This window comes from Rattus rattus, chromosome 6 (assembly GCF_011064425.1).
Source record: "Rattus rattus isolate New Zealand chromosome 6, Rrattus_CSIRO_v1, whole genome shotgun sequence".
NCBI lineage: Eukaryota > Metazoa > Chordata > Mammalia > Rodentia > Muridae > Rattus > Rattus rattus.
The window spans coordinates 39,192,188-39,209,369 of NC_046159.1; the positions used below are offsets into that span (position 1 = coordinate 39,192,188).

A 17,182-nucleotide genomic window follows, 5' to 3' on the forward strand; every position below is an offset into this window, starting at 1 on the left:
TTTCCTGTGGCATGAAATACCACATCAAGGGAGCTTTTGTGGGAAATTCTTTTCAAGATCGTGAACTCACTTTACACTTTACAAACTCAGTCATGCAAATGAGATGCCGGAGCTCAGACCCTGGTGCTTCATAGCTAGAGAGAGGCAGTTATGGACCCTTGATGCTAACATGGAAGGTGGGAACTTTGGCCTTGTCACTTATGAAGGTTGAGCTGAGTATCTTTCCTCATATAAAAATTATGAGGAAATGACCATTTCCTTCCAATTGTTGAAAGATTCCACATGATACAGACACCAAAGGTCAGGTACCCACTATCAGAATTTACTTTTATTTGCATTGCCCACGTCTCTTGCTCTAATTTCTGTCACATCCCCCTACCTCTGCTGCTTCTGTTTCTCCCATTTCTTTTCTTATGAAATTAGCATCACAAGCCTTTGAGTATGTCTTGATCTTTTCCCATTAGCTCACTTTGATGCCCTTCAGGAAGTGGTTCTACGTCTCAGTGGACACCAAACTCCACAGCTATTTGCCCATCCTATAAAAAGGCACAGTATTTGCATTAAGCATTGCACATTCTCACGTGTACTTGAGAGAGTGCATGTGTCTAGTCGGGTGCCTCATACATTTGTAATACTTTAAAAAAATACACTGACCCTCAGATCCAAAATGCCGAATGAAACTTTTTGTAACATTAGAGTGCTTTGAGCACTGAAAGATTGCTCAAGCTTTTACAAGTGGTTCAGGTTAAGCATGCTCATCCAGTATAAATCATCGTTGTATAATTTTTTTAAAAGCCAAACAAATTGAAAGTTCAAACATTTCTGGTGCTAACCAAGCATTTTAGGCAAGGGGCATCAAGCCCTTAGAATTAGTTGGTTCAGAAGGCCATCTGTCTCAGGTTGGAGTCCTAAATTAGTCCCTGTACTGGCCTCCCTGATGGACACTGCTGTCTTCACATCCACCGTTTCAGCTTCAGGTACCCAAATATATTTGAATTAATGCATGGACAGTTAGGTAGTAGTTTAGCAGTTGAAGTTCTCAGTTCTGTTTCTTAGAAGCTGCTCGGTTTCAGGGTATTGTTCCACCTTCTCAGGAACATCCACAAATGCTTGTTAGAGGATATGAGGTTTTAGTAAATAATCTCAGAGATGCCTACATAAAAAACAAACCTCCCTCACATTTTCTTTCCTAAGGTGTTTCTCTAAATTATACATTCTTGTCCACTATGACAAGGTCTTCAATTTCCCTGAGCTCATTATGTCTCCGTGTCTATTAGTGAGATGCACTAATATGCTCTGGCACATTCAAATGTCACCTTTTACGACACTAGCTTATAAGGAATGTGGGATCATCTGTCAGGACCCAGGATGGAACTCTCATCAGTGTAATCACACCAGAGCCTCTTGTGTGCTGCCTCTGTCGTTAGCCACATGGTTCATCTGCCAGTCAAGAGCTGCCCCCCCTTTCTATCCTAGAAGAATGCTGGACAGAGAAAACTGCAAGTGAGCCTCTAACGCATGCCTACCTGTAACGGTTGTGCTATGGACTGTAAATTGGAAAGAATAATGGGCAATTTACCTAGTCATTTCAGAAGGATGTTCTCAGAATCCATGGTTCAGGAAGGTCTGTGAGATATGCTGACACTCACTTGAGGTATATTCTATATGAATAATATGAGACAAGAAACTCACTTTGTTCTGTGAACTTATGCTGAAGCAACAAGAATAAAAACATTATTTCCCCTTCCATCCCCTTATTTCTTAAAACCCTGATGTCTGATAGAAAGATAATCTGCTGTGTGTGTGTGTGTGTGTGTGTGTGTGTGTGTGTGTGTGTGTGTGTGTCCTGAAAATAGCCCATACTGCAATAATCTTTCCTTCTCCATGTTGGTTATTTCAAAAGAGCCCATACCCTGAAACAGCAGAGAGAACTAAACCTTATAGATTTTATCCACCAACATATCGTATGTATCATAACATTGAGCATAGTTTTCGTTTTAAACTTTTTAAAGGTCAATTTGGGAACAGGCTGAGATAGAATTGAGGTGAGAAAGCATTTCTCAGTTGTACCTTGACTGTATCAGAAGTTAAAGTCCCAAAAGGCAGAGCATATGGGTTTCCCAGCAGTGTCAGGAACACAGAGAGCTTTTACTTCCTGAGTGGTGAAAACATTGAGGAAGGAAGGGAACTGCTCGGGAAGTGAGCGCCAAGCTAGAAAGCAAACGCACAAACTGTGCTGTCTTGAGACCAACAGTGAGAAACAGGACTTAGGTCCTGTTTACGAAGGACGGGTTAATGATTCTTTTTGCTATAGACAAATTAGAAACAGTGGTATCAAACATAATGTCTCTTTTTATAGTCATGGCTCCACTTTGCTTTGTCATTAACTAAATGAACAGATTAGGGAAAGCTTATTGTAAGAAATTGCTCCAAAAATAAACCTGGAGAACCAGGTCAGAGGACAACCAGAAGAAAAGGGAAAATATTAGACTAGTACATGACCTATAGCAGCCATGTCCCGGGTAAAGCTCAGAGGAATCCCCTATCCATCGGGATCTAGCCTGTAGTCTAATGTCACTGGCTGCCTAACTTACCAAAAGAGCCTGAACTGAGGGGAAAAGTGACTAAGGAGAAGAGTGCTCTGCCATCTTGCTTTCCATCAAGAGAAAAAACCAACCCAGTGACATGGAGAGGGTGAAGTAGGTTGTAGTGGGTTTGTTTTTGTTTTTGTTTTTTGTTTGTTTGTTTGTTTGTTTTAGCAAAAGAAGTAATTACTCTAAACTGGCCTGGGAAATGATACTCTCCCGATGAACATTTGGATTCCCCCGTGCCTGTCCTGTTTTCAGAATGGCTGAGTAGGCATGTTCTGTGCCAGCTCAAAATATGGCTTTCTGGGTAAGTGATGCCTTCTTACAAATGTAGCCGCCATAGGCCTTCTGCTTTGGTGCCGACCTGCCTCATAACTTAGGTGGTCTGCTGCTCAGATGTCTGTAGCCAAGAATGCCTGCGGTTGCAGAGGGAGCGTCTTCCATTCTGTCTCACAGGTGAACTTGGCAGTAAAGCAATGCAAGGTACCTTGCTATCCCCCCGGACTGCGTTTGTTTTAGACTTTATTCCAGGTAAATGGGTATTAATGGATAACCTGCATGTTTGAAGCAGGGGCACAGAAGGTAAGAGCTGTAAGACTACTGGGTCTAGAGGAATCGCTGGAGGGCAGGGGAGGCTCCCTGAGAGTCCCACAGCCTCTCTGTGCCCTCTGTTTTTCTCATCAGCAAAGGGAGTCTCTGAGAAATGCCTTTCATTCGGATTCTGGCTCTATCTTGGGTGCAGTTTGCTTGCAGAATCTGGGGTTCTCTTCCCTGATCCCCTTCCACCTGGAAATGCAAAAGCTCATTTGACAAAGGGTGATTCACAAAACAAAGCTTTTGATAATGAAAGTCCTGTCCCTTTCTGCCTCCTCTGGACTTTCTGTTTGTTCTCTTGTCCTTTCTTCTTCTCATCTGGCACCTGTCTCCTCTTAGCACCGTCATTCCTGATACAGCAGTGTCTCCACAGCAGCTGCTGCCTCCTAGGACACAGCTTTTCTTTCTTTCTCTGTCTAATCAATGCAGATGTTCACATGGATCTTCTGTCATCTATCTTTACTTTGTAATCTGCTCCTTCTAACACCCACAGGACACTGCAAACCTAACTCCCCTATTCTGAACGTCACAGACACAGTTCCTGTGCAGTCGTGAAGCAGTCAATTGAGGTAAACTGTGGGTAATGTTTGGATGACAAATGCTGACCTTAGGAAATCACTCTGCCTTCTATCAACCATCTTCTCCAGAAGACATCTCCGTAGCAGTTGATACCCCATAAGCACATAGACAGCTACTAAATGGGATATGACAATACATTTTAAAACATTAGGGAACGTCATACTGTAAAATAAATGAAAGACAGAGCGTGATACATCCTGTGTGTAGTTAAACCTGGGTTACAAGAGTATGTATTTTTTTTTCTTGATATAGACACCTGCCTGGGTTACAGTAGTGTGCACTTTTTCTTTATATGAACACATTCTTGAACAGCCTTTATCAGTGGTATTGAAAATATAGAAATCCTGTTCACTAACATGTATCCATTAACTTATCCTTTCCAGTGAATTTGTTTGTTGTATGTGTGTGCATGTATGCATACACTTGAGTGTGCGTATCGTGAAGCATGTATTGCCGTGAGAGGACAGCTAAAGTCTGTCTTTTCCTCTGCCATGTGGGGTTTGGGGATAAAATTCAGGTCAGGTTTGGCAGTGGGCACCTTTCCTCACTGAGCCATCTCACTGGCCCAGGCTGTCTTAGTTAAGATGGATACTTTTTTCTTTACAAAATGAAAGCAAAAGATTCTAGTGCCTGACTGTAAAAGACAGCATGCACACATGGGCTTTGGTTGTCCTTTGCACTGGTGGGAATGGTATTACCTAGGCAACTAGCAGGGACTAATAAATGATACGTTATTGCAAGTGTTCTAAAAAATCAGAACAAACTAATTTATTATACTTCTGTCTTCATTATACACCAAGTCTGTGAGTTAAACACAACAAAATTATCTTTTCTTCTTTAAAAGTGTCTACTAAAGATAAAAAGAATATAGTAACAATTAACATGTAGTTCATTACATTAGAAAATCTGATATACATATTTCTATTGCCTGTTAGCTTGTTCTAAGCCTCTTTAACTATTAAAAAACAAAGAGGAAGGAAAAAGAAAGTTGTTGCTGAAAGGCAAACATTCAGTTCAGTTGATACAACATTACAGTACAGTCAACTAACATCATTCAACAAAGTAGCAAGTTTAGTCGTAGCTTGAGTCAAAAGTCTGTAGACCAGATTGCTACAAAAGATTTAATGCTGCTTCCAAACCATATGTTAGCTGTTGAGAGGACACGGTTCGGCTCTTCGGTTCTTCGTATTGATGGCTTCAGAAGAAAGGGGTCAAGCACAGGAGAGGCCCCACCTGTCATGAATCATTTTTATTGAACATTGTAGTTAAGACAGCATTACTGAGTTTAGCACATCAACTAAAATAAAATAATGATAATAATAATATAATAATAATCATAATAATGATAAGGATAAAAACCAAACACAAACTGGAAGCTGAGAGTCACTGCCAGCTGTGTCAAACCCTTGCGATACGCTATACTAAAAAAACTTTGAAATATCCATCCATCCTCTCCACTCTGCCACAACTAGCAAAGTCAAAAGTACAAAAGTCTTCACCTTGTTACTTTTGCAGAATAAAGCAAAAATGTCTTTGTGCTCCTTACTACCAGAAGCAAGATACCCACTGAGTTACCACATGTAATAGCTTCTGGATGTGTCCACCTGGGTTGGCTTGGTGTCGGCTGAGCCATCTTTGTCCTTGTCACTGTCACCTTCCCAGAGGTTAATGAGTGGGGGGTACAGCTCATTCAGTGGGATGGATGAGGTTTTTTGCATATACTTTTTAAGGGAATGGTGGTAATTTTTCCTCTTAAACCTTTTTGCAATGTAAATAGCAATGGATGCTAGACTGATGACCGCAAACATGGACCCCATCACCGCAGCAAGAGCTGTGCTGGTTTCGTGATCGGAGATGTCCAGGGCGAAGGCAGCGGTTTTGGTTGTGACATTGACGCATGACTTTTGAGTCTGCTGGTGGATGTTGGACACCGTGAGACACACTTCATAGTCGGTAGAAGGCTGCAGATGTGTTAGGTTATACTCGTGAACATCTACGGGCACCCTGGCTGTGTATGTTATATGAGGGTTGTCGATCTTCATAGTGGCGGATGACCATTTTAAGTTTGATGTCATGACATTAGAATTGACTTTCCAGGATACTAAAATCGAATGAGATTCTGTCTGCTTGACGTATATTTTCAGCACCTGGGCACCATCTAGAAGGGTTCCATTAACCTTGATTGTGGCCACTCGAGTGTCCGCTCCTTGGACATTCTGGGCAACACATGTGTACCTTCCTGAGTCTTCAATCTGTATATTTGCTATCTCCAAGGTGCCCTCACTACTCAGCTTGTATTTATCTGAAAGGGTTTCCACAGTTATCTTATTTCCAATGGGAGTGACCCAGTAAATCTCTGGTTCTGGCTCAGCCATGGCCCGACAGTCTAGGAAGAGTGTTGTGCCAATGTCCATGTTTAAATGATTTGGGAATGTGTCGTGTGATATCATCGGGAGACACTGCTCACTTGAGTCTTGGATTAATACCTCCTTTACCTGCTGCCCTCTATACTCAGGTGGCATGGCGCAGAACATGGAGAGGGGCTCCATGAAGCGAATGTTGGTTTTGTTGGAGTTAATCCAGTGGATGACACAGTCACACCTCAGGGGATTGCTGTGGATGCTGATCTCGCGCAGATTGGGAAGAGATTCCACTGTTTTTTGGTACACAGCATTCAAGGCGTTGTTGTTCAACATTAAGCTTTCTAGAGCCGGGACACTCCGGAAAGCTAAACGGTGGATGTATGACAGTTTGGGGTTGTTGGTTGCTTCGAGCTTCGTTAATTCTGGCAAGTTGTCAAGGGCATAGCGGTCCACTGAGACCAACTCTCCCATGTTGTTGATTCCTAGTTCTTTCAACCGAAGCATGTTTTTAAAGTCCCCTTCTTGGATTTTGTGAATGGGATTCTTATTGAGGTCTAAGAATTTCAAATTTGGAACTTTCTGCAGGGCAAGTTGAGGGACTTTGATCAGTTTGTTGTCATAGAAAGACAGGCTCTCGAGGCTATCCAAGCCTACCAAGGCGTTTCCAGGAATATCAGTGAGGTACATTCCTGCTAAGACTAGGCTTCTCAGGTTGGAGAGTGGTCTGAAGTTCATGTCCAGGATTCCAATCACCGGGTTTTCCCCAATCATGAGAATTTCCAGGTTGGGTGTGGAGTCAAACCAGCGGCTATCGATCACTTTCAATTTATTGGAATTCAGGTGCAGCCTTAAGAGATTTTTCAATCCTGAAAAGGCGTTGGCAGAGATTGAACTGATCTGGTTATGGTTGATGTAGAGTTCTTGAAGGTTGCTGAGGTCCTGAAGACAGTAATCCGTCATCTCTGAAATCTGATTTTCCTCTAGATGCAGGGTGGTGAGCTGGGTCAAGTTTGCCAGCCCTACCTCTTTGATGTTTGTAAAGTTGTTCTGGGAGAAATCCAGCTCAGTCAAGTTGAAAAGCTGCTGCAGCTCGTCCACGGTCTTGGCGATGTTATTGCTCTGTAAGAGAAGCACTTGTGTGTCACTAGAGAGGTTGCCAGGGATCCTTGTTAGGCGGAGGTCATTACAATCAACAGTGGTGGCTTCTCTGTATGTGGACTGTGGGGTAAACCAAGGACGAATTTCACAAACACAAAGCTGGGGGCACTCATTATTCAATATGGAAGACTCAGTTAATAAAGGTATCAGCAAGCCCAGCACCATCCAGCAAGCTGCTTTCCCAGGGCTCAATCTGGCCATGGTGGCTTGCCAACCACACCCAGTTCCTGACCAAGATCTGAACACTATTCAATGGCAAGCAGAACAGCAAGCAGATAGTGTAAACATTCAAGTGAGTCTCATTTGAACAGAATCCCAGAGTCTGAAGATAGGGTTTTCAGAACTTCCCAAGAGGCGCGAGGCAATCTGAAGTCCTTGAACCGTGTCACTTAATTCCAGGCATGTGCACAGGTCCTTGCGGGAGTTACTTCGGCCAAATCAAAGTCTGGAGACGTGTCTGAAAATTAGATCAGGGGAGATGTTATGCTTATTCTGTAGACGGTCTTTTGTTTACTACCAGGGTATAGGCACTCGCATAGCTGAAGAAATGTGTTCAGAATGCTTTCAGAGTATCCAGGCAGACTCTGAGCCTTAGGATGCTCTTGTTATGCTCTGCACTAGCTAGAGCTCCTTTCCCTTGATAATCAGAACTGCACATACTTCAGAATAGGCCTTAAACACACACTCATTCTCGGAGTACCCAGGAAAACCTAAAGATACCACTTATTCAAAAACGAAGATTATTTTAGAAAGTGCATGTTTACGCTTCTAAAAAAGATGAACAGTCACTTTCAGTAAAACCCAAACATGGATGGTAGTTTATGAAAGACTCTATGCATCTGAAATTATCTGTGATATTTCCATTAATACCACATTTGTTTTCAGACATTCTTTCCTCTCCAAATGCTACAGTCTGTAGACATGTTCGGCAAGAGTGTTCCAAGCTTAAATACTTATATGTAAGAAATTATTTTAGCAAAGCTATGGAGGAAAAATAGCAACTATATTCTATTATATTCCCCTATATTCTAATAGCTATCTGATCTTGGCTGAGTAAAGCAGTGAGACTCTCTCTCACTACAAATTTTTATAAACACACAAATAATTCAAGATGTACATGTGAAAATATGTTTCAGGCAAGAAACAGTTGTATGGAAGAACACTAGCCTACGTGAGTGAAACTCTAACTTCAATCCCTAGCACTGAAAATGTGTATGTGTGTGGATATATATATGTTTTAATTAACTACTTGGAGTATCACTGGCTACTTAACAGCCACAGGCCACGGATATGTTATATCATCTCTCAATTTATCCAAGTTACAAAATAGGGTTGCTCATAAAGGACTCTTACATTATTATTGAAGAATTGAATCTGTTACAAAACAAAAACTAGAAATCTATATAAAACTCTGTGCAGTATTTGGTACATATTAAATGCTCGTAAAAGTTGTATTTGTCATGTATTGTCATGTTATTGTGATTCTACACATGTGGTCTTAGCTGAATAGTAGTTTCTCAGAGGACAAACGCTATTATTGATATATACAAATACTGATAACTATTGACTTAAGTATGGATTTTAACAAGATACCAGGTAGAAAGAGTCTGTGTCTTGCTAGTTTATATAATACCAGTGGTTACTGGTTCTAGCGTTATGAATTCCAACAAGGTACAAAAAAGTCACTATATAACTAACTGACAGTAATTTTGCTTTCTTAAGAACAGGCTGGCCACTTCTTTTTTTTTTTTCCCCCGGAGCTGAGGACCGAACCCAGGGCCTTGCACTTGCTAGGCAAATGCTCTACCACTGAGCTAAATCCCCAACCCCAGCTGGCCACTTCTTAGTTATACTAAGTATAGTTATATATTTCTGTATATTTTTCTGTTATAATGCACTTCAGCTTTGAGTACTGAAGAATTTTGGTTGTAGGATCACATCCAAAGTTCTTCTAAGTCTATGATCTTGCCAGAATGAAGCGTTGCCCTAGAGTACAGTATGATCTGGTTGGAATACAGACAGGCCCTTAGTACACACCTTTAATCCCTAACAATGAAGGTAAGGTTCCTTTGTAGAAGAAAGCAGTCATGTTTGAAAATGATGTCTAATTGTGGGGCAGACAAAGTGTCAAATCAGAGCAATATTTGACAAAATGAGTCAGAGATAAAATACGCCCAACTTTCACGAGAACAGCACAGGTGAGAGAAACTATTTAAGAGCAGTGAGTGAGAGAAAAGGGGGTGTGTGGTGTGTTTATGAGTGAATGTGGTGAGTGTGTGTGTGTGTGTGTGTGTGTGTGTGTGTGTGTGTGTGTGTGTGGTGAGTTTTACTGGACAGTCTTACAGAGACAGGTTACAGAGAAAAAATGCTAGACACAGGTGAAGACATGATGAGCCAGAGAGTGAGAAGGAGCCAGAAAATTAGAGCATATTGCCAAAGATAGTGTGAGGCCAGGCAGAGCAATTCAGTCAGAAGTTAAGAAAAGCCAGATTTATTCAGTCAGCTTGGAAGATTAAATTGTATGGAGGCTGGTAGCTTCTAGGCCTGGCCTAGGAGTAGTTAAAACAGAGAAAGAAACAATCTGGGCTCCAACCAGTATCCACACAGCTTGTGTATAACTCTCATCTCTTCACTTCATCTGAGGAAATAAAAGCAACGTTTACATTTGATGACTGATGTTTTCTAGAGAAAAATTAAGAAGGATGTATGCAACTCCAGAGTTCAGAAGCGCGGCGAGCCTAAGCCCTCACTTCATATGGTACCCTGTGTTGTGTTTTTACATGTCTGTAAAGCATGTGCTTGAACTCTAGCAAAAACCATAAGAATACTTACTAATAGCCAGCACAAACGTTTCAGTACAAAAATTATAAAAAGCCCTAAAACTTACTGTTGTTTTATTAACTATGTAAATCTTATTACTAGTCTCACAAGAGAGTATCATGACATTTAGATTGTGACAAGTCCGAGGTGAAATTAATTTGTGTGGCTTTGATGCTTGCTGGTCTGTGGGGAAAGCACATTTAGCATTGGTCTCTCGTTCACCTGCAAATCTGGTTACTTTGCCATTTATTATTTGAAACTTTTCAATAGCAATAAACTACCTGATTTGGATGTTTATCAGTAAATTCGATAGAATGCAAACATGCAGAATAATATTTTTCAAATATAAACTCAACAAGTTCATCCTCTGCTTGTTTCTGTTAGGATCAGTGGCTCTTAACCTTCTTAATGATGTGACCTTTAATACAGTTCCTTATGTTGTGGTGAACCCCTAACCATAAAAATACTTTGTTGCTACATCATAACTGTAATTTTGCTACATGATGAATTATAATGATAGTATCTGATGGACAGGATATCTGATATGCGATGCCCAAAGGGGTTGTGACTCTCAGGTTGAGAAATACTGATTTAGATCAATTCCACAAGTTCAAGGGCATTATAAACTTTACAAAAGATCTGGCAGAGTTTTTCCTCAATCTTAATTCACATTAGGGAGGCAAATGTACAAACCTATCTTTCAGAACTCTTGGATGGAATTACAGCAAACTTTTATTTTATTTTCCTTTTTTTTTCTTTTTTCCGGAGCTGGGGACCGAACTCAGGGCCCTGCGCTTGCTAGGCAAGTGTTCTATCGCTGAGCTAAATCCCCAACCCCAACTTTTATTTTTTGATTGAATTTAAAGAAAGATGTTAGAAAGCAAAATATGCATTAAAATTATTTTAGAAACTCTACAAATAGTGTATTACTACTGAAAAGAGTGATAATGGGTCTATAGTCTCACTGGTGTTATGAAAAACACATCATTTAGTTTTAATTACAGCATAAGAATTATATTTAAGAGTTCAAATTTGTCTTTGCGCATACATAGCCTCAACCAATTGAACAGCCATGAACCTCAGAAACCAGAAGTTCAGATTTCATATGAACTACGTTGCCCAACTCTGAATATGGCTCTTTCGGGAATGCCAATGAAACTTCTAAGATACAAAGGAACAAAAGATGAAGGCATATAGAACAATGGGGCATTGAACCCAGAAATAAAAACAATCTCTGACAAGGACTGCACAATGGGAAAAGAACAGTTCTTTTGACAGAAAACACCGGCTGAACTGGATATCCATGTGGGAAGAATAAGGCAGTGACCTTAGCTTACATCGTCTTAAAAAACAAACTCAGATAACGTTGAGGGCCTAAGTGTAGCATAAAAAATAATAAAATTCTAAGAAGAAAACATAGAGGAAAATTCCCGTGTTGGGTTTCACAGTTATTTGTTGCATATGACACCAAAAGCTTTGGGATGAAAGCAAAAATAGACAAGTAGGATGGTTTCACAGTTACAGCCTTCTGTGCATGAAATAAATCAACAAAATATAACGGCAGCCTAAAATTTGTGAGAAAATACTTTGAAGTCATCTATTGGGAAAAGGGATTAAAAAACAGTATTAGTAAGTCCAGCAATAGAACAATAGCTGTAAAAACAAACAAACAAACAAACAAACAAACAAACACCATAACCTAATTAGAGGACTAAAACACACAGTTTGAACGGTCACTGTCAGAAAGTAGAAAATAGGATGTGGTGGCAAAGACATAAAAAATTGAAACCTTTATGTATTGGTGAGGCTGTACAATAGTGTGACTATTATAGAAAACAATGTAGGATGTCCTCAAAAAATTATAAAAACAATATGAAATTCTCAAGAATTAAAAATATATGTATTGAAAAACTATATTATTATGTGATCCAGCAATTCTTCTTATATTTATGGACACAGAATAATCAAAGGCGAGATATCAACGTGCAATTTGCCTACCCATTGTTCACTGCAAAATTGTTTGTAAGAGTCAGGAGTTGGTGGTAATCTAGGTCGATCAACAAGGCTATTGGATAAAGAAAATGTGGAACAAACGACTGACTCTCAGCGTCCATGGGTTTCACATCATGAACTCATTCAACATTGGCTGGAAAGAAGTCAGGAAAAAGCGTGACTGTATTGAGGAAGGACAGATGCTTAACATTCGTTACGTAGAATTATGTATCATTTGCATAAAATTCAAACGACTTGAGTGTTATAAGTAATACACAAATGTTTTAAAGTAACCCTCACAGGAAAACATGTACAACATTATAGGCAAACACTCCATTATTTTATGTTAGGCATTTTAGTACGCATATATCTTGGTATGTGGGGTGCTGGGTCATCCTCTGACGCAATCTCCTAAAGATGGGGGATTAACATACAGGTAATAAGTCACTGGGTTTTTTTTCTTCTGTCAACTTGACACAAGCTAGAGTAATTTGTGAAGAATCCTTAATTGAGAAGATGGCTCCAACAGACTGGGCTATAGATAAGTCTGTAGAAGCATTTTCTTGATTAATAATTGATGTGGGACAGCCACACGAGCAGTGCAATTCCTGGGCGGATGGTTCTCAGAGGATAGGAAAGGTTGTTGAGCATCGTCGTGGGGAGTAAGAGAGTAAACAACACTCTCCGTGGACTGTAATCAGGACATGTATGCCAAATATACCCTTTCTTCTAGAAAGCAAGTTAGGAGGGTCACTACAAAGCCAGATACATGGTATAATATGGATGGATCTTGGTGACATTGACAAACCAGTCACAAATACAGTATGATTCCACTCTGAAGAAGTATCTAGTGTTGTTAAAATCATAGAACTAGAAAGCAGAATGATAACACCGAGAACCAGGTGAAGGGATTAGTGTCTGAGTGACAGTTTCCGTCACAGATGCGGACCAGTCTTAAGATACTGAGTTCAACTGAACTTGGAAATGGGGTAGAGTAAACTGAATGCTGTAAAAATGACAGTACGTGCATTGAATTTAGGCTAACTTTTATCACATATATGAATTATCTATTTTAAACTCCGTAAAAATAAAAATGGCTGGTGCAGATTAGTTAAAGACATAAAAATACAAAACAAAAAAGCAGCTTTATTCTAGGACTGGCTGGCTAAATTTGTCAGATGTGAGAAGAAAATGTTCTGCTAATTATGAGAATAATGTTCCACAAACAAAATCTGGCAGTTGCAAGAAACAATCCCTTAAAGAACAAACTGTGGCCTTAAAGACTTAAAGTTGGCAAGGGACACATTTCAATAGAGGTCTTTAAAACAATTAGATGATTACATTTGATGCTCTTTTCTCTCAATGAGATATGTTTGGGACACGTTGCTCTGAATATAAAATCCCAAAGGAGATGGAGTGACAGGAATCACCAGGATAGAAAGGACCTGGACTCTCACCTGCCCTATTTGTTTTAGTTTGGATGTGAAGCAAAATGATAATATGTGGTTGGATGTAATGCTTAATGTATACATTAAGTTCATATGGATTTGAGAAAAAAGAAATACACATTTGCCATAGAATTGTGACTACAAATATCTCTATTGATTCAGGAAAAGCTAAGCAAACAAAGACTGTGGGAATGTAGAAAGAATTTTCTTTGGGAGGGTCAATTGATCTATATCCAAACACCGACTTCTCCATTTTATAGATGTACTGCCTGATGCAAAATACTTGAATTCTTTTTTTTTAAATCCCTGTTCTTAGTTAAAATTAAGGCCATTTATATATTCCACATACATGAAAATTATTTTAAGTAAGTAAAGTAACCTATGAAGAACTACTTAGCCTAAGGTCTAAGAAACAGCGCCGCTCATGGTGGGCTCTCAAAACTTACTTGAATCTGGCATTTCATTGAGTCGTTTCATCCCATTCTCAGCTCATGAGTTGGAAGTAAAGAATCGGCAAAGCTTGTAAGGCTTGAGGGGTAGCGGGGAGCATCCATACAACAATAATTTATAACTTCTGTTTTCAACTAGTGTTAACTAGAATTAATAGCTAGAAAGCTACAGACCAAATACTGCACCAGACCTAAATGAATGCCTTGTGTGGGCAAACAAATAAAGTACCCATGGTAAACTAAGAATGCAGCTTAGTGTAAAAGTGATTGTTTCGTGTACGTAGTACATCCAAGGGTGATCCCTCCCCCTCCCCCAAACAAACAAACTGTAAATTCAAATCTTTTGGACCTCCAACTTGGAATTATTAGTAACCCTGGGCACTCTAGTTACAACAATGGAAAACTAAATTTGATCCCCAAATGAAGACAGAATGGCAAAAGACATCTGCTTTCATATGCACTCTTTCTCTGATGGACAGATTGTTACAATATAGTTGTGGCAGGTTGGCGAGATGATTCTTCAGTTAAGAGCTCCTTGTTGCTCTTCCAGACAACCCTGGTTTATTTCCTAGCACCAATATGGCAGCTCATAATGGCCTATAATTCTAGTGCCAGAGAATGCTGGCTATGTTTGTGTCAACTTGACACAGTCATCTAAAGGAAGGCAACCTCAACTGAGAAAATGCATGCAAAACATTGGGCTGTAGACAAGCAACCATGTAGAGCATTATCTTAGTAAGTTATTGATGTGGGAGGGTCCAGCCCATTATGGGTATGGTCATCCCTGAGCTGGTGGTCCAGAGTTCTATAAGAAAGTAGGTTGAGCAAGCCACGAGGAATAAGGCACCCCTCCATGGCCTTCCATCAACTCCTATGTCCAGTTCCTCCACTGCTTGAGTTTCTGCCATGAATTCCTTCTTGACAGAAATAAAAGCAAAATAAAACCTTTCCTCCTTTACTTGCATTTGGTCATGATGTTTCATCACAGCAGTAGTAACCCCGAGAAACTTTCATAGGCACTAGGCATGGACATGTCACGAGTACATACATGCAGGCAAAATGCTCATACACATAAAAATTAAAGTTAAACATCATTTGGCTTTCGCAAGAGTGCAAATCTGGACCACTGGACTGTGACCTTTACATTTTCTCTTAAGAAAAAACTTCAGTAATGCTGAAGTGTGATTTTTGTCCAGATTCAAGGTTTACTCTAGCCATATAGGGTTAAAAATAATTATATCAATACAAATTTTCCCAGTAGCCCTGCCCACATGGAAGTAGCCATAACTTGATATTATGAAGTCAGCCCTGTGGAATGACCTTCCAGAAGGATGTGTCCTGGACCTGAAGTCCATGCTGACTTGTGCTGCACACACAAGTGCTTGCTTGCTGTTAACCCTCTCAAGGCCTTTAAGCTTTTGAACCAAACGGGAACCTCTCTTTAGAATTAGAAGTGTGGCTTTGAGAAAGGCTTGGTTTTCAATTCAGCCCTGTGACCTTGGGCCAATTATTAGAACTTCCTAAGTCTCGGTTTCTTTTTCTCTTTAAAAATGAAAATCATAAAATCTATTTTGCAAGCATAGTGAGAACTGAGAGAGCAGATGTAACGCTTTTGACAGAAAGCCTGGCACATAGCACGCAAGTGCCCAATAGATGCTAGATGTTATATTTACAGGTTTGTTGCCTCATATTGAATATAAATCTTTTTTTTTTTTTGACATTGAGGACAGAAGGAATCAGTGAGTGGGTGAACCAGCAGATGATGCCCATTGAAGTTTGGAACCTAATGTGGATGGATACAGCAGATGGAGCCAAGAAAGAGATGATAGCAAACTGCTTGTGGGGGATTCACCTTATTTCCTTTCTAAAGGAAAGGGGGCCTGGCAAGTGCATCTGAACGGCTAATACACGTAGGCTAGACATTTATTTTTCGGACTTTTTATTTCATCTTTGACCCTTTCTCACTCTTAGGTTTCTTTGTCTAGCCATTTTTCATAGTAATATTCCTGGTTCAGACATTGTCCAAGGTGGACCACTCTGTCCTGTTAAAAGTGATCACAGATGTTAAATCCAAACAGGAGGAAAAGATCTGTCTCTACAGTGCGCTAGCAAACAACAAAGCCTATCCCATCACAGGGGCTGAAGGGAGCTTGCGGGGACTCCTTTGCATAGAGAACTCTCCTGAGAGTCCACATTATTCATCAGCTAGCAATGCAGCAGTATGCCTGAGTGGGCTAAACGGCACAGTGAAATGCCTGCCAGAGAAAGGGTTCATTTTGTCGCCACCACAAACTTCCTAGGTGACATTGAACAACTCATATAACCAAATAGAGAATAGAAGTCCTCCTCACTTCCCAGGCCAGAAGGGGCCTCAGGATCCATTGGATCTACCCATTCTTCTGAAGCCCTGGAAAACTACACTCGCAGCTATTTTCCAGTGAAACAACTGTTCCTTCCTCCTTCTGCCCTCTTTTCCCTTTTTGTTATTAAATTATGATGGAGACATAGAATTTAATATTCCAGTGTTCTCCAATTTAGAATTTCTTGGCTCTCCAGGATCAGGAACGTTAAGGTTGGTGGGTCTAACATAGTAGAAAACAGTGCATGAGAGAGTAAGCCAATCCAGCACATTTCAGCTGTGCAAGTTGCACAGCATCAGCTCTCTGAGGACTTTTGTAGCATGTAGGCATGTTGAAACATCTGAGTTATAGACCAACATGACCACTGATACTGCTGAGTTACGGGGAAAACTTGATAGCTAAATGATTAGATAGAAATGCCTGGATATTATCTGCAAAGACTGCATGTGTGAAAACCCACAATTATAAACATTAAGGTGTGAAGCTTTGCTATGAGGAAAACTTCAGTAGATTTTCTTTTTAAAGACACTTTGCCCCATTTTTCCTTTTTTTTTTTATTGGAGGGGGAAGGTCCTATTTAAAAAGGTATGCAGATATAACTGTAGATATTCCCTAGGTGATCAAAATGACCCAGTTATTTGGTAGAGAGACAAAGCAAATCCCAAATGCCTCAATTCAGCATTTCCAAAGCTCTCATTAAATATCCGTGGTCATTTCTTTCTGGCAAAGCAAAATATAATTGTTCTTCCCCACATTTTATTTTTTTATGCTGCAATTATTATTTAACGGACTCCAAAGTTCTCTGGGTGGGTGAGTGGTATAAATACACCA

General features: G+C 40.1%; 1 protein-coding gene across 2 annotated transcripts in view; it reads right to left on the reverse strand.

The window, feature by feature from the left end:
• Window positions 1–4,504: 4,504 nt before the first annotated feature.
• Window positions 4,505–17,182, reverse strand: part of Lrrn1 (leucine rich repeat neuronal 1) — a 45,527-nt gene continuing 32,849 nt past the window's right edge. For both annotated transcript variants that reach the window (XM_032905997.1, XM_032905998.1), the window contains exon 2: window positions 4,505–7,739. In XM_032905997.1, coding sequence (XP_032761888.1) covers window positions 5,333–7,483 — 2,151 coding nt within the window. In that variant the 5' untranslated portion in view covers window positions 7,484–7,739 and the 3' untranslated portion in view covers window positions 4,505–5,332. The remainder of the gene's footprint in view (window positions 7,740–17,182) is intronic.